The sequence below is a fragment of the Myiozetetes cayanensis genome, unplaced genomic scaffold (assembly GCF_022539395.1).
Source record: "Myiozetetes cayanensis isolate MyiCay16 unplaced genomic scaffold, myiCay2020 scf14, whole genome shotgun sequence".
NCBI classification, from domain to species: Eukaryota; Metazoa; Chordata; class Aves; order Passeriformes; family Tyrannidae; genus Myiozetetes; species Myiozetetes cayanensis.
In genome coordinates, this window is record NW_026087048.1 from 3807900 (window position 1) to 3833275 (window position 25376).

A 25376-nucleotide genomic window follows, 5' to 3' on the forward strand; every position below is an offset into this window, starting at 1 on the left:
TACCGTGGGCTGCCTGCGGAGGCGGGAGAAGCGCCGCCTCCATCCACGCGCTGCCGCTGCGCTCGTCACGGATGAAGCCACGATGTGCTCCGAGTCCCGTCCCCACTGTGATGGCTGGGGACAGGGGGTTGCTGCGGGTGTTTGCAGCCCTTGAACCGCTTCCTGCCCACCCCTCCACCTTCCATCAGAGCCCCCCAAATGCCCTGCGGTTTGCTCTGTGAGAGGACACAAACGGTCGTGGTTCTGTTGTGCCGTAGGAGCGGTAACACCTTGGCAGGGTTGCAGCAAAAATGTGGAGCCCTCCCCAGGGCAGGGGGATCAGGGGAAGAAGGGCAGGGCCCCATGGAGAATGTGTGTGAGACCCCTTAATCCGAGGGGGGACAGGCATCAGGTGAAGGAGCCCGGGAGTTGTCCACATGCTTTGGAGAGGTGGTGGAAAGGGAGGTGCAGAGGTGACACTGAGTGTGATGGGGACTGTGACCTTGGGGCTGGAGGCAGTGTCTGACAGGGTGGAGCTCAGCGTGTGGCAGTGTGTCCCTCCGTGTCCCTTCTGTGTCCCTTGGGCCCTGACCTCGTGACCATGGCTGGAGGGGAGGCAGCAGGTCCCACCCAGGACAGCGACAGTGCAGGGGGAAAGGACAGGGAGTGACACTGTGCCATCATGTCTCCGGGGTGTGGGACAGCTCTGGGGTGCACATGCAGCCAGTTGGTGTTTTCATGCTGGCATAAACCATGGGGCCTGGTACACGAGGGGACAGGGACCGTGGGGCAGGAGGGGACAGATCCTGTGCCCTGGGAGGGAACAGGGACTGTGGGGCAGGAGGTGACCAAAAACTTGGGGCAGGAGGTGGCAGACACTGTGCTCTGGAAGGGGAGAGGGACTCTGAGGTAGAAAGGGACAGATCTTGTGACCTGGTAAAGGACGGGACTCATGGGGACAGGAGGTGACAGACCCTCTTTCCTGGGAGGGAACAGGGAGTGGGGGGCAGGAGGAGACAAATCCTCAGGAAGGAACTGCCCCTGTGCCCTGGCACGGGACGGGGACCATGGGGCAGGAGGGGACAAATCCTGTGCCCTGGCAGGGGACAGGCTTCAGGTGCCGAGGAGGGGGGGCACAGTCGGCGCTGTCCCCGTGCGGTGGCACTGACGGGCCAGGCGCGCCTCCCGGTGGCCGCCGCCGTTGTCGCATCCACCACCGAGCCCGGCTCAGCATCCCCGGCCCCGGACATCCCGCTGCTCATCCCGCTCGGGGTCCCTTACAGAGACACCCCAGAGACCCGGGGGACACCCCAAAGAGATGCCTCAGGGACCCCTCAGTGTAGCCCACCCCATTATCTTCCCCACCCCACCATTGCCAGTGGCTGTTACTGTGCCTGGGGACAACCTGTCCCTGTGTTACTGTGCCTGTCTGCCACCATCCTCGGGTGCTGCAGCCTTTCTCCGTGGCTCAGAACACCCCCAAAAGCCTTTCCCTTCTGGAAGGGGGGTGATTGCTGTTAGGGTTAGAGCCTGGGAAGTGGGAATGTGTCCCACCCAGCACCCCCTGTCCTGAGGAGGGTGGAGGTAAGACACCCTCAGCAATGTTCAGGAGTCCCCAAGGCTGTCCCCTCCTGGGGTGACCTTGGCCAAGGGTCCCCAAGGATGTCCCCTGCTGGGCTGATGCGACCTTTATTATGTTTAACTGCCACTATTTTGTCTCCTAGATCATTTTAATCATTTATTTGGCAGATAAGCCATTTCTCCCCTTGGCAGCCGAGTCTTCATTGTCAGCGCTGGCAGCAGCACCCGCCTTTAGTGGGGTGACACAGGCCACTTGCCAGTGTCACCCGTGGTCACCCCTTGCCGCTCAAGGTCGGCGTGTCACCTGTCACACCCCGCCGTGGCAAGGCTGGGAGGGGACGATGCTCTGCCAACCCCTTGCCCCAGTGTCCGTCTGTCCCCGGCCCCGGGGGGGGCCATGACTCATCGGGAGGCGGGCGAGAGCACCTCTCCTTGAGCCGGGATAAGAGCGAGGACACCCTCCCCACTCCACCGCCCGCTCCAGGCCACCCTTCCCTCTCTGCCGCCCGCTCCCATGCTCGCCCGTGCTGCGCCCAAACTCGGAGCCTTGCGGGGATGTCCCCCTGTCCCAGCCGGGGGGTGCCACCGGCTTGGGGGGACTGCCACCCCCACGCCCTCAGCTCCCCGACCCTTCAACCAGCTGCCAGGGGAGTGGCGAGCCGGCTGGCTCAACCTGTACCGCTTCTGGCAGGAGGGCGGCTTGAACAACGTCCACCACATCATGGCTCGCAAGTTCCAGCAATTCGGGCCCATTTACAGGTGAGGTGGCATCTGGGCCCCCCTGGCCTCTCTCACCCTGCTCCCCAACCCCAGCGGCTTTTCCAGACCGGGATGATGCTCCTATTACCAGCCCTGCTCGGGGCGAGGGAGGGGGGAGTACGTGGCTGAGCCGCTGGAGGAGTCTGGCTTGCCTTGCGCCGACCAGGCTTGATACCACAGTGATGGGCGAGAGGGGGGCAGGAGGAGACAGAGCTAGTGCCCTGGGGGGGGAAAAAGGGAAGGGGAGTCAGGAGGGGACAGGCCCTGTGCCATGGGAGGGGACAGGGAACGGGTGGCAGGAAGGGACAAATCCTTGGGAGGGAAACCTGGGGCAGGAAGGGACAGACCCTGTGCCCTAGGAGGGGGCAGGGACCATGCAGCAGTGCCTTGTGGATGCCCAATATCTGGAGGATGGAATGCTGGAGCTGGAGAGGATTCTGCCCTCCCTGATTTCCACAGGGTGTGGATCTGAGGAGGAAGGGCGGGGGATTTGATTTCAGCACCGCTCTCTATTCCCACCTGAGTCCTGAGGGCCTGATCCTGATGCTGAGCCCATGCATTCCCCAGGATGCATTCCTGAATCCTTCCAGCAGGATTTTAGGGCATGCAAGGGGGCGGGTGGTTGATTTGGGGTTGCTGAGTGCAGGGCTGACCCTCCTCTTCACCTCATCAGGGAGAAGCTGGGTGTCTACGAGAGTGTGAACATCATCAGCCCCCGGGACGCCGCCACCCTCTTCCAGGCAGAGGGGACACTGCCAGAGCGCTTCAGTGTCCCCCCCTGGGTGGCATATCGTGACTTCCGCAACAAGCCCTACGGTGTGCTCCTCAAGTGAGTCAGGGGGGCTCCTCAAAATGGGGCTACCAGGTCCTATTGCCATAGCCCTGGCACACGGGCTGGGGAGAAGCTGGAACATCAGGAGGGTGATGGGGACGTTGGCTGCTGGGGAGTGGCATCCCCTGGGTGAGTGGGACACCTCTGACCCCCGCTTTGGTGTCCTGCAGGACAGGGGAGGCCTGGCGCTCAGACCGCCTGATGCTGAACAAGGAGGTGCTGTCGCCAGAGGTGGTGGAGGGGTTTGTGCCCCTGCTGAGCCAGGTGGGTGAGGATTTCATCCGGCGGGCGCGAGCCCAGGTGGAGAAGAGCGGCCGAGGGCACTGGACGGCCGACTTCACCCATGAGCTCTTCCGCTTCGCCCTGGAGTGTGAGTGTTGGGGGGATGAGCCTCAAAGCCTGTGCCCCTCAAAAAACCCACCCTTTTCCCCAAGCTTCATCCTCAGAGATGGGCCAACCAGTGCCTCTCCCAAAGTTGAAGTGTGTAGAGGAGCCTCCTCTCTCCAGGCAGGATGTCCTCTGTCTAGACAAGAGAACAACTCAGTACTTGATAAAACACTCTTTTATCATTTGCTGGTCATCAACTGGTGGCCAACCCTACCCAAACCAACCCTCCACGACCCTGAACAAACAGGAGGCCAAGCCAGGTCTTAAAAAGGCTGGAGCTGGCCATGGGATGGTGGAAGGGGATGGGGATGGGTCCCCTCATGGGTGCTGTCCCTGCAGCCGTGTGCCATGTGCTGTACGGGGAGCGGCTGGGGCTGCTGCAGGACTTCGTGGACCCCGACTCGCAGCGTTTCATCGATGCCGTGACCCTGATGTTCCACACCACGTCACCCATGCTCTACCTGCCGCCAGCCCTCCTCCGCCACCTCAACACCAAGACGTGGCGGGACCATGTCCAGGCCTGGGATGCAATCTTCTCCCAGGGTGAGTGTTCCTCCTGCCTGCACCTCCATTTGTCATCCAAGATCCCTTTGAGGGCTTGGCTCCACAGTGCAGCCCCATGTCACCAATCTGGAGACGTTCTCCTGGGTCCAATCACCAAGGCCAGGAGTGGTTTCCACATCTGGAGCTTGTGGCATGGAGCTGAGGGGAATCATCCAGGAGTGATGAAGGGCAGGTGATGGGCAGCTTGTTGAGGGGAGCAGCTCTCCCAGAGGGGCATGTGGCCTCAGAGAGCTTTGGGCACCTGGGATAGCCCTCCTGCAGGCTGTCTCCCTCTGGAGTAGCAATGTCCTGATGTCCTGATGCGCCTTCCTCCTCCACCATTCCCTGGGGGAGGAAGACCATGTCACGCCTCTGTGTCTCTCCTCAGCGGACAAATGCATCCAAAATGTCTACCGGGACCTACGGCTGCAGCGCAAGAGCACCAAGGAGTACATGGGCATCCTCTGCAACCTCATCATGCGGGACAAGCTGCCCTTGGAGGACATCAGGGCCAGTGTCACCGAGATGATGGCGGGCGGGGTGGACACGGTACGGAGCGGGCAGGGTGGCTGGGCGGGGGGAAGGTGCTGGTTGGTGCTGAGCCTTGCTCCCCTGCCCTGCTCCAGACCTCCATGACGCTGCAGTGGGCCATGTTCGAGCTGGCACGGGCCCCGGGGGTCCAGGAGGAACTGCGGGCAGAGGTCCTGGCTGCCAAGCGTGAGGCGGCAGGGGACAGGGTGAAGATGCTGAAAACCATCCGGCTGCTCAAAGCTGCCATCAAGGAGACGCTCAGGTGAGCAGGGGCTCTGCTGGAAAACACCCCCAGCCCCTTCCCTCCCTGAACCGTCACGAATCGAGGGGGAATGTGGGCAGGCCAGGCTGTCCCCAGGATGAGGTGTGTGGCACTTGTCTCCCCAGGCTGCACCCCGTGGCCGTGACCCTGCAGAGGTACACCACTCAAGAGGTCATCCTCCAGGACTACCGTATCCCCCCCAAGGTGAGCATGGCCACCAGCTCCCTCCTTACCCTGTGGCCATTGTGGGACCTGTGTGACATGGTGGGAGCAGCTGGAGGGCTGGATGCCACCCCTGCACCCCAGCAAAGCCACATGGAGAGCCCAGACCCATGGGGCTGATCTCTCCCTACAGACGCTGGTGCAGGTCGGTCTCTACGCCATGGGCCGGGATCCTGAGGTCTTTCCCAAGCCAGAGCAGTTCAGGCCCCAGCGCTGGCTGGCAGCTGGCCCCAAGCACTTCCAGGGACTGAGCTTTGGGTTTGGACCCCGGCAGTGCCTGGGGCGCCGGATCGCTGAGCTGGAGATGCAGCTCTTCCTCATGCAGGTGAGCCTCCTGCTGCTGGGGACACCGGGAACTTGTCACTGGGAGGGATCAGGGAAGTGGCATGTCGGTGTTGGTACCTCCAGGGCAGGGTCTGCTAGACCAGGCTGCTCCAAGCCCTATCCAACCCATCTGCTCCGTTCTCTTTCATTCCAGATCCTGGAGAACTTCAAGATTGAAACCATGAGAGCAGTGGAAATTGGGACCAAGTTCGATCTCATTCTGATCCCAGACAAACCCATCTACTTGACCTTACGGCCGCTCGAGTCCCGGGCGTGACGAGCCTGCTCCCGGGTGACACCCAGCCCGGGAGACCATTTCGGGACATCCCCCACATCCCAACAGGCACTTTCGGCTCCTTCCAGCCAGCCTCCAGCCTGGGGATGGGATTTGGGGGACGCCTGGGACGCTTTCAGGGCCACAGCCTTGGCTTGCTGCATCCCTGCCTTGGCTCAAGGCTGCGCTTACGCCACGGGGGAGATAAACTGAAGCCACCCCAAGGGAGTGCGGGGTGGGAGGGTGGGTTGGTGCTGCTGCACCCTCCGGCTGCTCGGGGCTCCCTGGGGACGGCACCAGGGACTGCGGCCGAGCTCCTCCCACCCCCTCCGGTGTTCTGCTTTGCCTCTTATATTGTCTGTCATCGCATCCCGTCAAAAAGCACCGGCTTCTTCCTGCCAGCATTGCGTCTCTCCGTCTCTCTCAGCGGCCGCGGGTTAGGGCAGGGGGGGCAGGATGTGGGGTCTTCTCCGGGGGGCCGTGGAAATTGCAGTCAGGTTCTGCTGAGGGGCAGGAAAAGGTCTTGGGGAGCTGTAAACTCAGCCCCGCCCTCTGGGGGACATCGAGTGTGGGTGAGAGGGCTCTGGGTTGGTAGGGGTGTATTTTGGGGGCCCCAAGGTCCACACTCCCCCCTCCCTCTTGTCCTACAGGGAAATTGAAGCAGATTCCCCCCAGTGTGAGGGTGGGCATGGAGACAGCACCCACCCCCACCAAGCACCCCTCCCTCAAACTGTCCCCAGAGCACATGGGGGTGGCTCTGAGTCCCGATCCTTCCTGCTGGCAGCAAACACCGGCTGCCAGCCCCCGTGAGGGGTGTCCTTGGTCCCCCCTGTGTGCTCACCGAGGGGTGGAGGAAGCCATTCTCCTGCTCCAGCAGACGAGTCCCAAGCTCCTGCTTCTCCCGGCCCCACTTCCTCGCTGCCTTCTCCAGCTGGGACAGACACAAAACAGGCTGGCTCTCCCGAGGAAATGGGGGCAGAGGTGCCACGCACTCCAAGCCCCCCGCCATCAAGTGGGGTGCAGAGGGGTGATGCCCACCTGCCTCTCCAGCACTCGCCCGCGGGCTTGTGCCTCCTCCAGCCTGGCCAGCAGAGACAGCTTCTCCGTGCCCCCCAAAACGCCCTGTGGGCACGAGGTGAGCCGGAGTGGGAACGGCCTCGCTGCATTTCCCCGCTCCCTCGCGCTGCTCACGGCGGGGGCAGGCCGTGGGGTGGCTACTGCCCCACAGAGCCGGAGATGCCACCTCGGTGACGCCCCCAGGCGACACCCCCCACTTTCTGGGGTGCCACGGCTCTGCTGCCCCTCCCAGTCCTATGCCCGCCCCCTCCCAGTCTCACCGGCAAGGTTGGGGGCCGCGGGGCAATGGGGGCTGCGGGGTGGGCGGCCCTCGCCAGCTCCTCCCGCAGGCGGCGGTTCTCGGCCAGCAGCGCGGTGTGCACCTCCCCGGAGAGGGCTTCACCTGGGGGATGGGGTGGGGGGGGACGGACACTGGGACGTGTCCTACGCCCCTCCCCGTGCAGGGATGGGGGCTAGAGCAAGCCCTTGCCTCTCCCACGCCCAGGAATGTGAGCTGGCGGGCTCAGGACCGACTGATCCCCCATCATGGATCATCCCAGGGAGCCCAGGAGACGGGTATGGGACCCCCCCTCCCCACCCGGCTCTCCCGAGAGTCCTCGTTCCCTCTCGCACCCACCTGCCGGCTTTTCCGTGCTCCTGCCCGCCCTGGCGAGTTTTTCCTGCAGCACCCGCTCCATCACCTCGATGACCTGTGGGAGACAGCAGAGCTGTCCCCGTGTCACCGGCCCAATGCAAGGCTTTGATGATCACCTCACAGAGGAGCAGGATGAGCCAGAGGGTCCCGTCTGCTCCACAGTGCCTCGTGCCCCCCAGTCTGTCCTTCTCACCCCGGCCTAGTGCCCCATGGCTCACCTTCTCCTGCTGCTGCACCGTCTCCTCCAAGCCCTTTGCCTTGGCTGCCTTATCCTGGCACCTCCTCAGCATGGCTTGCTGCAGCCGGTGGGCTCGCTGGAGCAGCACCAGCTCCTTTTCCCGGTCATTTTTCTGTGAGGGAGGAAGGGGAAATTCCCCCAAGGGAGCCCTGTGCTGAGCCTCAAGCCTCGGGACATCATCTGGGAGGACCTCATGGGGGGGTCCTGGGGCTCTGAGGCACTTCCTTGGTTCCCCTGCTTTACCAGCCCACTCCATCCCCCCAGGCAGCCCCTGCTCACATCCATACCCGGATCAGCTCATTCTGCAGCTGCTGGACACGATCCTTCAGTCTCCTCATCTCTGCTGTGCTGGCCACCAGCTTGTGCTTGAGGGTGGCTGCAAGACGCACCCCATGCCACCTCCTTGTCACCTGGCCAGGGGACCAGGGAGGAGGTCCCCCAGTTTCCACCTGCCTGCCCCCTCCCCGCCACACACCGAGCCTGTCCAGCAGCTCCTCCCGGGTCATGACATCCAGGTCGTCGTCGTGGAGCAGGGAGTGGCCCAGCTCCTGCTGCGAGGCCAGGCTGCTCCGCAGGTGCCCGTTCTCCACCTCCAGGCTGGTGACGTGCCGGCGCAGGGACAGCAGGTCCCCTGCCATCCGCTTCAGCGCCAGGCGGTAGCTGCCCACCTCCTGCCAGCCCAGAACAGAGCTGCTGGCACCCCATGGCAGCCAGGGATGTCCCCAGATCCAAGGGATCAGCTCGGGATATGTGACTTGAGGGTCAGACCCACCATGGAGGAGCAAAGGAACATCCAGATATTCCTCTCCTCTTGACACCATCCATCCTTCTCTACCTCTTCCATCCATCCTTCTCTTACCCATCTGTCCATCCATCCATCCATCCATCCATGTGTCAGTCCTTCTTTTCTCTTCTCCATCCATCCTTCCATCCATCCTTCTCTTCCCCATCCATCTATCCATCCATGAATTCATATATTCATTCTTCTCATCTCCATGCATCTCTCTCCAACCACTTATCTTTCACTCTCTAGTGAGTGAAGTCCTTTTCCCATCCATCCATGCATGTATTCATGTCTTAATCCTTCTCCATCCATCCATCCATCCATCCATCCATCCATCCATCCATCCATCCATCCATCCATCCATCCATCCTTTTCTTCTCCAACCATCCATTCTGTCCCTCCAAACCTTCTCCTCTCCATCCACCCACCTCTCCTTCCACCTGACAGACCCCTCCTCCATTTCCCCATCTTTTCCTACAACCCCCTTGGGGACATCTCCCACGGATGTGGAGTGGAGCAGCGCTGGATCTGGGAGTCATCCCCAAGCTCTGAGCCTTTTGGGCCTTTGCAGGTCTTTAAAAGAAGGGATGGGGTGAAGAATAACAGAAAGATGATGCCAGGTGATGCTGGGGGGATAAAATTCCCTGAGGATTTTTATCTTTTCAGGCTGACCCTCCTGAATCCCTCTCTGCCACGCTGGGAGGATGCTGACAGCAGGGACCTTGGCCAGAGGCAGCTGTGTGCCTCCAGTTTCCCTGGGCCCCCTGCTCCCAGCCTTGGGAATGGCCTTGGCCAGTGGCCCATGGGGGGAACCAGGGCATGGGGAGGGGCTGCAGCAGCATCACGAAGCCTTGGGAAGGGAGGAAAGGGGGGGGCAGGTGCAGCCAGAGGCTCTGCTCCTTCCTCCCCATCTGCCCAGGAGCAGTTTCACCCAGGCTTTGGTTCATTCCCAAGATAAAGGTCCCTCCAGCCAAGCTCAAGGGCTGCCCCCCCCACCCTCTCCTAGACCTTCAGTGGCTTTGGTCCCTTTGGTAGCCAGGACCACCCTTGGGGACACTGCTGTCCCCTTGCAGTGTCCCCACTGTCCCTGCTCCTCCCATCTCCCTGGCACTCACCAGCTCCTGGCGATCTCCAAAGATCTCCTGGGACCTGCAGAGCCAAGAGCAGGGGGGACACTGTGAAACACCGGCAAAACCTTGGCCAAGGAAGCCTCCATAGGAGAGAAGAGCCTGCTTGGGGCGCTGGGAGGGATGGGAGTGCAGGAAGGGTGGGAGGCTGGAGGAGATGAGGAGTAAGATCAGCAGCATTGGGGCAGGAGGAGAAACTGCTGGGAAAAATATGGGGAGAGTGGAGGAAGGATGAAACCACCCCAAGGAGGATAAGAAGGAGGAGGAAAACCCACAGTGGTCCCCATACCTCTGCTCTCCATGTGGGAGTGGCTGCTTTCCGGGCAGGATACTGGCCATGGCATCAACTGCTGGGAGAGACGTGTCATCTTGGTGGAGCTGGCAGGAGACATCAGAGCGGAGGGTGAGGATGAGGAGCAGGTTGAGTAGGAACAAGCTCCTTCACTCCCTTTACCACAGCTGGGAGCAGCTCTCTGGGCTTTCACCTGGAGCAAAGCACCTTTGCCATTGTTGCTTTGGGATCAGGATCCAGCTCTGCCCCAAAACCTCTGGAATGACTGCCTGCGATGCTTCAAGCATCCTACCTTGGGGCTTGGATACAGCCAGAGGGCTGGAAGAAGACCTTCTCCTGAGGATGGGGGCACTTAGAAATCCCTGACTTTGAATTATGGAATCATTTAAGACCATCAAGTCCATTCACCCAGCACTGCCAAGACCAGCCCTAAACCACGTCCCCAAGTGCCACCGCTACATGTAAGATGTGGATGCATCTCCATGAGCATCATTCCACAGCGGGACTGTTGAGCCAAGCACCCTAACTTGGGTGTAACAGGGATCTTTGGGTCCTCCCCTCCCTTGGTGACACCAGGTGACGTCCCCATCCCCACCTGCCACTCCCGGCACTCACAGTGGAGGAGAAGGGTCTGTAGTAGAGCATCCTTCCCGCTCCTGGCGTGTCTTGGTCCCCCCAGCACCCCGTTCCCGCAGTCAGCCCTGCCCACAGTGGGTTGCCAGGCTCCTCCTGCCCCAAACAAATCCCCCCCAGGCAAACCTCCTCTTCCTCCACCACCGCCTGAGCCGCAGTATGAGGGGCACTTGTGGTGATGCCGGGGGGCTGTAGCATGAGGAAAAGCTGGTTTTCCCAGGCCTTTTCTGCTGGCAAGAGGATTTAGGTGGCATGGAGCTCCCAGCACACCAGCAGCTGTTGCTACAACACAACTCGCCTCTTAGCAACATCTCCCCGGAGCAGCTCGGAGGCTAAAATCACTCGTCTGCACCCTGATGGGAGAATTCCAGAGGCAGACAGGTGCCCTGGATATCCACAGCTCTTCCCCTTCAACATCCCATTGTGTCTTCCAAAACCATCAGAGCTTGTGGAGCCCCTCGCTGCTTCCAGCCATCCCTTGTCATTCCGTCCCAATTTTAGGGTTTTTTTTGCCTCATTCCCTGCTCCCAGCAGTGCAGAGCCAAGGAGGTGACTTGGTGGAGGCCACCATCAGATCCCAGCGGTCCTGGGTGGCTGCAGTGATGACAGCGCCTCATTTCCATGCACGGAAATGCTCTGCCTTCCCAGCACGCTCCTCTGATGTCTCAAACACTCAATTAACTCTGGAGGACCCACGTCTGGGAGGTGCCGGGTGGCATCAGGCTTCAGCTCCACCTTGGAGCCTGGCCTGGGAATGATTCGCTGGATGATTTGCTGAGCAAACCCCACTTCCGTCCTGAGACCGAATTTAAAGGGTTTTAAGGCACAGGATTCTCTGTCCCAGCTTGTCCCTCATCCCGTCCCTTTCTCAGGGTCCCCACAGAGGCTCCTGTGCCTCCCTCCTGCTGTGGTACCCCGTGTCTGCCTCTGCTCCGGTGTTTGTTAGGGAACAAAGAGGCTGGTGTAAGTCAATGGAGCCCTTCGCTACCTCATCCCGTGCCATCAATTTTTCATCAAGGAGATGGTGGGAAGCGTGCAATTATCTGCCCCATCAATAATGCACTTGCCTTGCCTGGGCTGCCTTCCACCACGGCTTTTCCAGGGTCAGGCTGCACCTGCAGAGCCTGGAAAAGCAATTCCAGCCTGTATTCCCAGCCCAGCGCTGCTCAGAATCCCACCATCCCGGCAGGCAGTATCACCCCAGGGACAGGGTTCAAGGTATTTGAAGGCATTTTTTTCCCTACATCTCCTATCTCAAATCCATACAGAGATCGCTGCGTCTCTCCTTCCCACAGGGGTCCGGGATGAAAGGCTGGGAATCCGCGTCTGAAATGATGGAAGCTTTGAAACTCCTGGCACTCGTTATTTATTTTTTAATTTTTTTTTTCCCCTCCCTCGTCATTTCCAAGCCTCTGAAGTTTCTCCTGCCTTTGGAGCCTTTCATCGCCCCCCTCCTTCCCATATTTGCTTAGGCCAAGTTTTTTTTTTTTTATATATTTACTTAACAAATTGCTCCAAGATGCTTTGATGTATCCGATTAGCTTCGACTGCTGGAATCAATCCCTCTCTAGATGGAGCAGCACGGAGCAAAGTGAGACTGGGGGGAGGGGGGCCTAGAGATAAACCTCTGCAGGAGGCAGAAAGGTCCAAAAAAGGCCAAAAATAGGGTGTGCCAGGGGGTTCTGCACCCACATGGCACGTGTGGACCCCATCCCTGTCTGAGGAGAGGACAGGAGAAAGGCTGAGGATGGGACAACTTGTTACATGTGTGAGCATAGAGGCATTTGGGCCCCTGGCAGTGCCCCACCCTCTGCTGCAGCACCATCTCCCTCCAGCTCAACAAATAACACATCCATGGATGAACATTAAGCCTAATTCCTTAATTGTTAGGAAGATGGGATAAGCTCGGATTTACATATCTGAGGGAAAAAAAAAATTACTGCAGTGGCTTAGGAAGATCAGAGGGGAAAATCCCATTTTCCCTCTTTTCTGTAACAAAAGCTCATGAAACCATCAGGAGATGGTGATGCCTTCCTTTGCTTTGCCCATTGCCCCCATCAGCCTCACATATTCCCTTGGAATGCATGTACAGATGGGGCTGGGGTTGATGCCAGGTCCCAGGTCCCTGATCTTCCTGGATACCCAAACCACCCTCAGAACATCTGGGTGGCCAGATCAGTGGGGAAAATGTTGGGTTTTCCCCCTTTACTTCTAAAATCACAGTGTTTTCCCAGGAAACTCCAATTCCCGGGGGAAATACAGAGATTTTTAGCCCGGTTGCTCCCCTTACACCTTGGCAGGATGTGAAAGGCAGCAAATAAACGGGGTTTTTATCTGATTAAATCAAGGCTGAACTCCCTTCCCAAGCACAGGGGGGCCATTCTGAGGGGGGTGTATTAGGCAAAGCATTACAATTCAATTTAGGAGTTAATTGGATTGCATTGAAAACTGCTTAATCGGTGCCACGTCCCATTTAATAGAGACACCACATCTTCTGCTCCCCCCCCTCCAACCTCGAGGACGAGTTTAGGGCAGGCGATTGCCATCGCTCTCCGACTCCAGGCCCAGCTGCCGGCTGCTGATATCGTGTTTTACAAGGATATAAAAGCCTCTGGATTACACTGGGTAGCTCGGGGAGGGGAGATGCTCCACTGAGAGGCGACTGCTCTGCAGGCTCCCACCCTCCCGCCTGCTCCTTCAAGATAAGGCTCAAGGAAGCAGCTGTGCCACCAGCAGGGATTGCGAGTCCTCTGTGAGTCGCTGCTGGTTTATTTTCCTCAAAAGAAAATGAAAGGAAGAAAAAAAAAAAAAGACCAATAATAAAAAAAAAAGATATGCAGCTAGGAACAGGTGGGATAACTTTTCCTAGGACCAAGAAAGGCTGATCCAGTCCCTAAACAAGGATGGATGAGTCCCTCTGTGCCACGTTCACTGAGGGTTTAGTAGCACTGCTGGGCTGTGTTGGAGCAGGACACAGATGGGCCCACACATTCCAATGCAAGCATCCCCAAACACATAAAAATGTGTTTTGGAGACAGTTTTCTCTTCTTCCATGCTCTGGCTCAGTGCTGGTGTCCCCAGTCCCCACCCCACACAGCTAAACCCTCAGCCACCCAGACCCAAGCAGGAGAAGCCCATGCAAAGCCCCCCTGTTTTCCCACCTTTGCCCAGAGCCTGGATCACCAAAAAACCCCTCATGCAACATAACTGTGGCAGCTGGATCATTTTCAAACCCCTTGGCCCACACACAGCCTCCTCCAGCCCTTGACCCTTGGGTTCCTGCGCCTCCAGCACCCTCTGCTGCCCTCCAAAAGCCACGTTCCTCTGTCCCCCTCCTTGCCATCCCGCCTTCTCCCCAATAAAACAGCTTTTCCCATTGCTTTTACTCTCCTCCAGCCCAGTGGTGACACTGCAGAAGGATTTGGGGTGGCTGGCAGGTTTCCTCTGTAAATGCCTTTACCCTGCCCCTGTTCCCGGAGGCAGTGCCAGGGTGGTGACTTCTGGGGTCACATTAGCTCGTTTATGGACCTGTTTCATTACTTGGTTTAATCCTGCTGGGGGATTCCCCCCTCCCCGTACCCACCAGCCTGCCACGCACTGAGCCTCGTGTTCGTGGGTGCCGGGGCACCCATGGGTGCCCAGCGTCCGGCAAACATCTCCGAGCATCCCCGGGCGGGGCAAAGCGAGGCATCCCCATCCCAGCCTGTTGCATCCCGGCTCCAGAGGAGCGGTATCCGGGGTGGAGGGTTGTCCCCTCCCCGGTGGGGAGCCGGGACCGGCGGAGCTGTCGCTAGATGGGGCTGGAGCCTCGCACGGGCCGGCGGCCGCCTGCGCCCTCAGCACCCTCGGCCTTGCAGAATCTTCGTCCCGCGCAGCTTCCTCAGCCTCTGCAGCATCTACAACCCCTGCAGCACCCTCACCCCTCACAGCACCTTCTCCTCTTGCACCATCCCTTGCGGCACTCTCACTTTTCACGTCCCTGTGTCCCCTCAGTCCTCTCTCACAGCACCCTCAGTCCTCACAGCATCTTCATCCCTTGCAGCACCCTCTCCCTATGCATTATCCTTTTTCCTTGCAGCATTGTCATCTTTTGCACCCTTCTGTCCCCTCACCCCTCACAGCACCCTCTCCCTTTCCAGCACCCTTTTCCCTTGCAGCACCCTCTCCCCTCACAGGGTGATGGGGTTCACAGTCCTTTACCCTTACAGTCCCTTCATCCTTCACATCCTCCTCTCCCCTCACATTACCCTTTCCCTCCACAGCACCCTCTCCCCTTGCTGCACCCTCTCTCCTTTCAGCATCTTCACACCTTGCTGCACCCTCTCCCTGTGTCCTCTTTCCTTGGAGCATCCTCATCTATCCTATTCCCCTCTCCCCTCACAGCACCTTTGCCTTTACAGAACCCTTGTCCCTTATCCCTTGCAGCACCCACTCCCCAAGCACCAGCCTTTTCCCTTGCAGCATCTGCACCCCCCAAATCCCCCTCTCCCCTTGCAGCACCCTCACACCTCACAGAACCCTCTCCCCTTGCAGCATCCTCACACCTTGCTGCTCCCTCTCCTCATGCACCATCCTTTTTCCTTGCAGCATCCTCATCTGTCTCCTCACCCCTCCCAGCACCCTTGGGCCCACAGCACCTTCACCCCTTGCAGCACTGTCACCCCACCCTCTCCCCTTGCTGCACCTTCTCACTGTGCACCATCGTTTTTCCTTGCAGAGTCCTCATCCTTTGAATCCCATTTTCCCCTCTCAGCTGGGCCCAGCAGCACCACACCACGCTGGGTGTCCCCTCCCAGCTTGCTGAGGCAGCAGACCCTGCTCAGTAGGTGCAAAAGCCCCCCCACTATTCCTTGGAAATCACACAGAAACTGGATATGGGTCTAGCAAAGGGACTCTGATGCTGCTGGGAAGGAAGAAATCGACCTCCCATCCCCTGGCTTTCTCTTCTGTGGGGTATTTTTGGGGACCATCTGCACATCTGGGCTCTTGTCTTATGAGATGGAGCCCACAAAACACTTGCAATGCTGGGAACAAAACACCAGCATGGAAAAAAAAATACGACATTTACTTCTCACAAGAGACCCTGTGGCTTGTAAATCCCCCTGCGTCGACAGGTCAGGGAAATATGTGTGATGGGAGTGGAGAAAGAAAGGCTTGAAGGAGAAGCAAATGTTTGAGGAGGCTGGAGAAAACGCCCCCCTAATCGTTAAGTGCTGCTTGTAAATTATTCATCAGCTGGTAAGAGAGGCACAAATCTATTCCGGGAGAGGGCAGGAGGGTAGGAAAACACGGTTAGGCTGAGCCCAGCACAAGGCTCAGCCTAAGGTCGGAGAGCTCGTCCAGCAGGAAAACTTGGTAAGCCCGGGGAGGGGAGGATGTTAATGTCCCCGCACAAAGGATTTCCACCCCCGTGGGAGGTGGAAAAGCAGGAGGGTTACCCCGTCCCCGATAATATCCCCCATCGCTTTGTTTTCCCACTTCTTAATGAAGGCATTAACGAGCAGATCCAGAGCAGGACCTCCAAAGCCGCAGGGCGGGGATGAGGATCCGGGTTTGATCAGCCCGAGCGGAGTGGGAAGAAGTGACAGGGCTGTGATCAGCCGAGTGCTCGCCCCCCAGCCCGGCCCCCCCAAACCCCGCCGCCGGGGGGGCTGTCACGTCCCGGCTCCCTCCCGCACACACGCTCCATTAGTAGGGTGTCAGCCCCGATTCCCGGGGCTGTCAGGAGATGGGTTTTCCAAGCAAATCCCCCGCGCCACAGTGCAAACCAAGTGAAAATAATTTGTGCTTTAGGGGGGAAGGAAAAAAAAAAAAAAAAAAAGCAAAGGAAAGCAAACGGCTGCCAAAGGTTGTGCGTGTGAGGGGAAAATATTAATCCTACCAGCAATGTGTTTTTAGACAGAAAAAGAGAAAATGCTCGTGCAGGGTTGCCCAGACCTTGTGAAAAACATTTCTGGGCTCCTGTTGCCCCACTCGGGCTTTAAAATTGGATGCTGGAAGCATTCTTGAGATCAATTTCCACCCATCCTCGCAGGGATGCTCTTGGGAGGATGAAGCAAGCTGAATTTGAGGCTGCTTGGAGCATCGGGCTGGATCCTGTGCAGGTCTGGAGGGTGCTGGGGCTTCTCCAGAGCCCCCGGGGGTAATTGTATCCATCAAATCTGGAGCTCACACCCCGATGGCATTTAAGCTGTGCTGTGGTACCCGCCTCTGCACGCCCCATTATGGGTTTCTATTAGGTTGGGCATAAAGAAGCCGTGGAAAGGGAAGTCATAAAGCTCAGTGGATTGGAGGAATTAAAACAGCTGGAGGAAAAACAAATAGCTTTGCTGTAGTATTATTCTTTTTCTTTATGGTGGTTATTTTATTGCTAATTTTCTTCTTGCTTTGCTGCCCGAATCGCAGGTTGAAGGTGGGGTCTGGGAAGCCACTGATGGGGAAATAAGTGGGGTTTTGGAAAGAATGGGCCCCCTCCACCCCTTCCCTCCCAGCTATTTAATAAGCAGAATTGGGCTTTAACAACCTGTTATTTTAAAAGCCAGATGGCTTAAAGCACAGGAAGATATTAGGATCACGAGGGCCGGGTTTAAATTCATCCAAGGGCTCCATTTGTCAGTACAAAGGGCTGGAGGAGGAGAGCAGCTGGCTTTTATTTTTTTCCTGGAGCCGAAAGGTATGAGCTGGAGGTGCCTGGGTTCTCCCACATACTGCAGGGATGGATAATAGGAGAGAATTTGCTAAATGAATTTGGGATTGAGCGATTAGATCGAAGCTGGTGCATTGAAGTACTGCCCCCAGCAAGGTGATGGGATGATGTCCCCTCTCCAGACCCTGTGCCACGCTGAAACAGCCCAGGGATGCTCCGCACAACACGAGAAATTACTGCTGCAGCCAGGCTGGAGATAAAACCAGCCACTCCCAGCAACACATACATTGGAAGAGAGATTAAAAATTGGGATTTCTGTTGGTTTTTCACCGTTATGAGGATGGTGGAGGCTGGATGCCAGGGGCAGGGTGCTGGCATAGCAACTCTGGATGCCCTCGTGGGTCCTTACCTGGCCATGAAGTGGGTACAGGGGGGTCACCTGTGGCTCCTCGCTGCTCTCGAGGGTGCTGAGGGTGGCAGGGTCCAGGCTGGGGAGGGCATCGCCGCCTGATGGGGTCAGGAATGCTGCTGGTCTCTGGAGAGGAGAGGCAATGGTCTGTGGGATGGATGGATGCGGTGACAGGGCCGAGGAGGGGGCAACTGGGCTGATCTGCATCCACTGCATGTCCCCTCTCCCCCATCCACATCCCCAGAATGCCACTGGAGTGATGGGGAAGAGCTGTGGGTCTGCCAAAAGGAAGTCGCAAGGGGAGCTTTGGGCAGAGAGGGGATCCCTGAGGCGACAAGGTGACAAGGAGGGGAAGGAGGCCGTTCTGTGCCTGTGGTGGTGGAAAGAGCAGCTCCATGCCCATCCTCAGCCTTCAGGTGGGCAGGAGGTGGGTATCCAGGTCCTGCAGGTGCAATGGGATGTTCCAAACCACTCTGCCACCTGCTGCCACCCCCACCTTTGATGCCTGCTGGATAAGCCCCTCCAGCACACCAGCAATCCCTGCCAGAGCCCTGCCAGATGCTGCTGGCAGCAGTAATGTGATTTCCCTGCCCCTCATTTCCCACTCCCGGCTCTGCGCGTCCTGCTCTCCTCCCGCCAGCCTGGCTTTTATAGACTCCCCTCTAATCCAGTTAGAGGGGGAAGCAGGATCTAATGGAATAAACGATGGAGTCCATGTGCTCCTCACTGCCACCTGAATGGCAAGGTCACAGACAGGGAGCTTTGCCCAGTCCTGGCTCCCAGGGCGATGAGGACCTGCCTCGGCCCTGGGATTCGTGCATCAAGGCATGGTATCCCTGCACCCACCCGGAAAATCCTCGCTCCCCACCTTCCAGCTGCTCTCCTGGCTCCCTCGGCTGAGCAATCAGCCTGGATGCCCTCTCCAAATTGGCCACAGGCATGGGCAACGGCAAAGTGGCCCTCTCTGGGTTTTCCTCCGTGCCTGCGCCCGGCCTCGCCTCGTTAGTGCGGATAACGAGGGCGGGCGCATCTCCCCCCCTGCAGCAGGAGGTGTCCGGAGGCGCCCCGTGCCCTTCCCCGCCGCTTCCTCATTAACACCATCAGCAGCAGCATCCCCCGAGCCGCCGCCTTTCATTCCGCCGCCGGCCCCGACCTCAGCCGAGCTCCTCCAGCATCAAAGCCGGGTGAAGCCGCCCCCCGCCCCACCACTCTCCCCCTTCCCGGGGGAGCAGCATCATGCAAAATGCAACAGTTTAGGCTCTGGCTGCAATTACGGAGGCCGGCGAGCAGCTGCTGCCGCCGCTCCGGAGCGATGGCCGCGGCCACCGTGGCCCGTCGAAGCCCGGGCGAACGTGCTCTTAATTCAATTAGCGCTGCCCTGAACGCTCCCCCGGGACCGGCGGCGAAAACCAACCCATTCCCTTTAACAAAGACATTCCCTGCTCGGTTTGGCTCTTCCTGGCCGAGATTACGCCTCTTGTAATCCTCCATACAGTGAGAGGAATGGGGCATGCGTTTGACTGGCAAGTGCCAATCAGCAGCTGACAGCAGTTTGGCTGTGCCAGAAGACCTCGGGGGCCTCACCGGCTCACCGAGAAAGGATGCTCAGCAGGGAAGGGCCGAATATAATTTTTATCAGGGATAAAAAAAAATACATTAGGAAGAAATTCTTCCCTGTGAGGGTGGTGAGGCCCTGGCACAGGTTGCCTGGAGAAGCTGTGGCTGCCCCATCCCTGGATGTGTTCAAGGCCATGTTTGATGGAGCTTGGAGCAACCTGGGATAGTGGAAGGTGTCCCTGCCCATGGTACGGGGTGGAACTGGGTGATCTTTGAGGTCCCTTCCAACCCAAACTCTTCCATGATTTTATGATTCCCCCAAAACAAACTTTTCACCAGCGTGAAAAATCCCAATTCCGGTGCTCGAGGAGTACAAACCAGGCTGAAATATCAGGAAGCACATAGCGATTCCCTATTCCACAGCCAATTGTAAACCCTTTTTCTTTTGGCCAGCCCAAAAGGGGTTTGATGGCCAGGCTGGCACAGTGACAATTTACACCCCGGCGCTGTGACAATTTACGCCAGGCACCGATCTGCTCCGGGTTTGGAACAGCAGCAATCACATAAATTAAAGCTGTTTAAGCAGTGAAATAACCAGCCTGTTGATTTTTTTTTTTCCCTTGCCTGGAAAAAACCCTGGCACTAGCTTTTCACTGTTTTTTTTTTTTTTTTTCAGAGGCTGTCACCATGTGCCTGCATGTCCCCAGACTCCCATCTCGGGTGATGTGACCATGGGCGCTCAGCAAAGTGGTGACAGAGGCTTGAGGTGACCCTGAAGGTCCCAAGTGCCAAATTAATGGGCTGAGCAAGATAGGGTTGTGCCAAAACAAAGTGTCAAACGAAGCTGGTTATTAAACAGGGATATAAATAAATCCCTTATTAATACAGATGCCTCCAGTGTGTGTTTTCCAGCCCTTGGATGAGGCTCAGAGTCACTTGGGAATGCATCCTGCTGACCCTACACGTGGCTTTACCACTGGCTACTGTGAGGTCAAACTCATCTCTTTTGGGCAAGACACTAAATTTGGGGTGAAAAAGGAATATTTGGAGTGAAGGTAAAACAGGAGTCCTGCCTTTAGCCCTGAGCCAGTACCGAGGCGGAGGAAGTTGGCTGCAGGCTTTCCCCCAGGGAAAAAAAAATCCTGGAAAACCTGGGTTTTTTTGAACGCCAAAGGTTAATTTGCTAAAGCACCAGCGTTTTGCTGCAGTCTTTGATTTTTTTTGTCTCCCTGAGATGATCAAAGTCTTTTGTTCTCCTGTGGGGTCCAGAGAGGGAGCTCGAGGGGATGAAGATGGAGGGGAACAGGGCCGGGTGGGAGCAAACCTGGGGGTCTCAGTGCCTTTACCAGGAGGCTGCAACCCAGCACTGCCCTTTCCCTGGGATAACACCGCTGTTTTCTCATTCCTGGTGTTGGGGTTCTTGGCTTTTAACAAAGCAGGTGCTCCAAACCCTTTCCCTGTTGCTTTTACAAGCGTAGCAGAGTTTTGAGACAGGGTATGAGTTTAGTTTGAGGATAGCCCCTTATCCCTGGAAAACCCTGTCACCGAGGACACTTTCCCAGCACAGAGGGTTGATGTGAGCATCTGAAACCAAGCTCTGGGCATTTAGAACCCTGGTAGGAGTTGGTGAAATCCCTGCAGAGGCCACAGAACAGCCGGGATTTACACCCGGCTCCGAGTGTGCCGGGTACCAGATGGCACCTCGGGTTTATTTAGCTGCTGTTTGTTATAAAGAGCCCAACCAATCTGGGTTATCCATTTTCAGCTCTCTGGGATAAATGAAAAATAAGAAAGGAAAGGAGACGAGCTCAGTGAGTGTTCTGCTTTGCCATCAGCTGCAGGGAGAGAGGTGGGGTGAGAAATCATGGAGAAGGATGGACAGGGATGCTGCAGCTCCTTGTACCCCGAGGATGGGCGTCCATACCATGGCTGCTCACACTCCAAGGATGGACAGGGATGCTGCAGCTCCTTGTACCCCGAGGATGGACAGCAATACCATGGCAGGGATTCTGTGGTTCCTCGCACCTCAAGGACATTCCGGTACAAAGGCCCAGTGCATCACCAGGTTCACCCAAGTCCTGTATTGGCTGTCTGTGCCACCTGGCTCCCATTTGGCCCCTTATTGCTGTCCCAAAGCCAAGCTCAAGACTAATCCATGAGCTGAGAGGCTGGAAATCAAGCCTTCAAGCTTCCCTTGGAGCCCAGGGCTGCCCAAAGCAGGAGAGTCTCTGCCCTTGCAGATGAGGCAACACCTCCCCTACCTGCTGGTTTTGGGGTGCTGAGGATCACAGCCAGCCAGACTGGAGCATTTTCCTAAGAAAATCCTGACCTCCAGGCAAGAAACAAGGAGCAGAACATGCCCTCACCCTGCTCGGTAGGAACTCGCTCACTGATTTGCATCGCTCCGGGTCCATCTGCCTGGGCCGCTGCCGGATGAATTATCCAGAGCCTAAGGCTTGCTGTGGCTTTCTTGCTTTTTGTTTCCACTCCCAGCTCTTACATACATTAGGGAAGGCAGGGCTGGAGCAGCGGAATGGGAGAGGTTGAGGAAGAGGAGAAAAAAAAATTACAGCTCCCAGATCAAAACAATAATCAGCTAAATGAATTCTGCAGCATTTTCCCGCATGACTGCGAGTGATAATTTAGTGCAGCAGCCAGCTGGAAGCAAAAGGATTAATTCTGCACTTAGTGACACCCATGTGAATAATTCATCACACGCAGACCCCTTTTTGCTGACCCCCCTGGGCAATCACTCCAAAGCCCCCCACCAGCCAGCCCCTGCCCGCCGCGGCTCCTCAGGGATGCAGCATCCAGACCGGACCCAAATTCACTTTATGGAGAGGATTTTTGGTTTGCAGATGGGAGCAGAGGCTGGTGGCTGCAGTAATTAGATCGATTGGGCTCGTGGACACATCCAAACCTGCCCAAGGACCTGGAGCCAAGGGCTGGCGGGGTTTCCTCCTCCCCAGGAAAAGCAGCCGCATTCCCTCCCTGCTGTGACATCCCTGGGGAACACGAATGCTGAAGGAAGACAGCTGGACATTTGTCACCATGGTTAACCAGCCTGGCATTTCTCCACTCTGACATGGTGAGCAGCCTCTCCCAAATACCCTGCCTGTACCCTGTCTCCAGGCAGGATTTCCCGGGAATACGAGCATGTGACAAAATCCCTGGGAAAGCAATGGATGTGTGACGGCAAGAACGACGCTGCTTTTTCTAGCTACCTGATGACATGATCCAGAGCCTTGGGACAACATGAAAAAGGGATGAAACCCAGATCCAGCCCAGCTGAAAGGTTTGGAGAGGGGGTGGCAGCTCTAAAGAGCCATCTCCTCCCCATCCCCTGTCCCCATCCCTCCTCACCTCGGGATTTTCCATCCCCAGCATCTCACCTCAAATCGAAGGAGCTGCAGGCAGAGCCCCACGGTTGGGATGGTTCCAGCTGTGGTTTGGAGATCGGTGCCCTGGGGAGGCAAATTGGGTTTCCACTGGAGCTCTCAGTGGCTTTGGCATCATCCAGGTGTTGTCCAGAGGTGCAGGACTGTGGTTTGGAGCAGAGCTCCGGGCTTCCCATGGGATGCTTGGGTGTTTTGTTGCTAGGCTGCTCACCCAGACACAGAGGTGGGGTTTCCATCCCACCATCCATCACCTGTAGATACCACCCCCTGCCCAGTGTTACCCCACGGTCCCTTTCTCACCTCCACAGCGAGGCCCTCCACGTGCATTCCACCGCTGCACGCCGCCAGCTCCTGGAAAACACGGCTGGTGAGGGGCAGCACCGAGTATCCCACAGGAATGAGGGTGCCCGGAGCATCCCACACTGGAAGGGATGAGAACAGCTGGATGAGGGCATGGCAGCCAAACCTGGGATGACAGAGAGGCATCCCTGGCAGGGCCCGAGACTCACCGGCTTTGTATGGATAGAACTCAATTGTCAGAGCGGTGTCTTCGGAGAAGATGGTGGCAGCATCTTGGCCTTGGAAAAGGAAGGAGGCATTCCAGGATGGCTGCTCCTGGGGACCGGCTGGTCGGGATATCTTAAGGGACAACAGGAAATTCGATATTTGGGGGGGAACACAGCACTCACACTTGGAAAGGGGTTGCTTTGCAGGTGTTCAGCATCTGTCTGTCACCTCAAAACCCCTTCCCAAACATGAATTCCAGGCTCACCCGACAGATAGGGAATAGTGGGGAGCAGCATGTTTATCCTTAGAGCTGGGGATATGCCATCCATCGTTGGAAATGGCATCACGCCGTCCCCACTGGCAGCCACTCCACTTCGCCTCCGGAGAGCCCCGCCAGCTTTCCAAAGGTCAACCTTAGCACTGACTCCCCAACGCCAAGAATTTATTGACAGCAGCTCCTTTTTAATGCTGTTACTCCATCCCTTCAGCCAGCATCGCCCAGCGGGAATGAGATGCTGATCGGCTTTTTCTGCATCAGCACATTTCTGCTTTGTTGGGGAGGGTGGGAGAGCGGGGCATCTCCCTCTGCTCACGTTTTGGGATGCTAATGGGCATTATGCACCTCGGAGAGCCGCAGAGGTGCATTATCCAGCCTTGGGAGGTGTTAGCATGGGGAATGTGGGGTTGGGATGCTTCAGAGCCTGAAAAATCCTCCACGGCGGGCTGCATCAGGCAGTGCTGTTAGTGCTGGCTCAGCACCAGGCTGGCTCTCTCATTCAGGAATTTGTCAGAGGCTCCTTGGGGATTTTTTAGCTGGGACACAGCTTGGTTTGGCTGCTGGGAGCACAGGCTGTGCCTGGAAGTCCTTAGGAAAATGCACACGGATTGGAGCAGCTCACAGCAGCTGGATCCAGCTCAGCACCCTGCGGCCACTCCTCTCCTTTCCCAGCCCACAGGGCTGTTTCATCAGCCTCAGAGAGCCCAGTTTTGGGGGAAAAGCTCAAAACCACAAAATGCCAGTTACTCTTTCTGTTATCGACCTGTACAAGGCACTGGAGATGGTGCCGTTTCAGCCTCAGCAGGGAAGGGAAAAGTCAAATGTGGGAGCATATTGCTAATTTGACCCCAATTGTTGGAGGTCCTGAGCCCACATGGCTCCTCTCACCAGGAGAGGGATGGGAGATGACGTTCCTGACTTCCCCCCCTGCCAATTTTAGAGGTGGGGGCAGGGGGCAGGGTGCTTGCTGGGGCCAGGCTGTCTCCCACCGGCTCGGTGGGACAGATGGATGCTCTGTGCCGGGGCATCAGAGCCAATGCACTGATTTGGGCAGACATCCTGCCACAACAACCACCCCTGCCAAAGGGCCACCTGCAGAAACACAACAAAGGGGATGTAGAGGAGGAGGAAGGAGACACCTTCATCCTTTCTGGCTGCCCCAGCTCTTCTCCCAATGGCTGGTTCAAAGGCAGCATCGTTGGCACGAGCAGAGGTAGAGGTGGCCAAGCCTACAGACTCTCTCCTGCCTTCCCAAGGGATGAGGCTGTCCCTGCTCCTCACAGATGCCTGTCTGGATGCTGCAGTCCACAGACAAGAGTGAGAAGCTCCAGATGGGTAGGTTAAGCTGGAGAATTCCCAAGGAAAATAGCCCCAAAGGAGGTTTATCTTAGAGGGGACCAACATCATAAAGGCTTGAGCTTGGGCCTGGGAGGACAGACACAGCGTGGCTTCCTGTAGGAGGCCCCATGGATTTGCCATTGCCACCAGTGTGGCAATCCCGTTGGTGACAAAGAGGATGTTGGCCCAATGGGAGCACCCAGGGACAGCAGAGCACCCAACAGTCCTACAGGTGGCTCTGTGCAGGTCTCAGCTGAGTCCTGGCCAGGAAGACCAAGTCTCCAGGAGCCCTGGCCAGGCAGAGAAGGGCTAGTGACCTGAGAACCCAAAAGGAGTGAGAGAGGTGCCCTGCTGAAGGTGAACCCAAGTGCTGTTGGCTGCAGACGCTGATGGGAACCGACAGGCGAGAGGACACACAGGGCTGGCAGAATTATCGAATCCGATTAGCCTGCCCAGGAGTTCACTCAGGGAAAGCCATTAACCTCTGGAACTGGAGCAACAATGCTCCCTCCTCCTCCTCCTTCTCCTCCTCCTCCCCCCAGCCTTCCCCTAACATTTCCTCCCAGGCCTTAAGAGTTCATCCTCCCGTGAGAGAAGCACATCCTACAGGTGGGGAAACTGAGGCAGGAGATGGGGGTCATGCAGCTCCCCAGGAAGAGCATCCTTGGGGATGTGCCAAGGCAGACTGAGCCCTGTGGGCACGGAGGGAAGGAGGAGAATGAGGAGGACGAGAAGGAGGAGGAGGAGGCAGCACACAGGCCAGAT

The 25376-nt window shown here is 57.5% G+C and overlaps 2 protein-coding genes across 2 annotated transcripts in view; one reads left to right on the top strand and one right to left on the bottom strand.

The window, feature by feature from the left end:
- The first annotated feature begins 2074 nt into the window (after positions 1-2074).
- On the top strand, positions 2075-5913 carry LOC126636662 (cholesterol side-chain cleavage enzyme, mitochondrial). The gene is made up of 9 exons (XM_050309079.1): positions 2075-2319; positions 2993-3148; positions 3322-3521; positions 3878-4081; positions 4470-4630; positions 4708-4874; positions 5000-5078; positions 5230-5421; positions 5575-5913. The coding sequence occupies exons 1-9, from the start codon at positions 2075-2077 to the stop codon at positions 5695-5697; spliced, it is 1527 nt and encodes a 508-aa protein (XP_050165036.1). The 3' UTR covers positions 5698-5913.
- Positions 5914-6131: 218 nt separating this feature from the next.
- Positions 6132-25376, bottom strand: part of CCDC33 (coiled-coil domain containing 33) — a 40340-nt gene continuing 21095 nt past the window's right edge. Inside the window, exons 10-22 of the mRNA XM_050309706.1 lie at positions 22999-23128; positions 22790-22911; positions 17535-17660; positions 9844-9932; positions 9543-9576; positions 8190-8662; positions 7931-8042; positions 7624-7755; positions 7388-7460; positions 7032-7153; positions 6733-6816; positions 6536-6625; positions 6132-6197 (exon numbers count right to left, since the gene is read on the bottom strand). Coding sequence (XP_050165663.1) covers positions 6132-6197; positions 6536-6625; positions 6733-6816; positions 7032-7153; positions 7388-7460; positions 7624-7755; positions 7931-8042; positions 8190-8662; positions 9543-9576; positions 9844-9932; positions 17535-17660; positions 22790-22911; positions 22999-23128 — 1653 coding nt within the window. The remainder of the gene's footprint in view (positions 6198-6535; positions 6626-6732; positions 6817-7031; positions 7154-7387; positions 7461-7623; positions 7756-7930; positions 8043-8189; positions 8663-9542; positions 9577-9843; positions 9933-17534; positions 17661-22789; positions 22912-22998; positions 23129-25376) is intronic.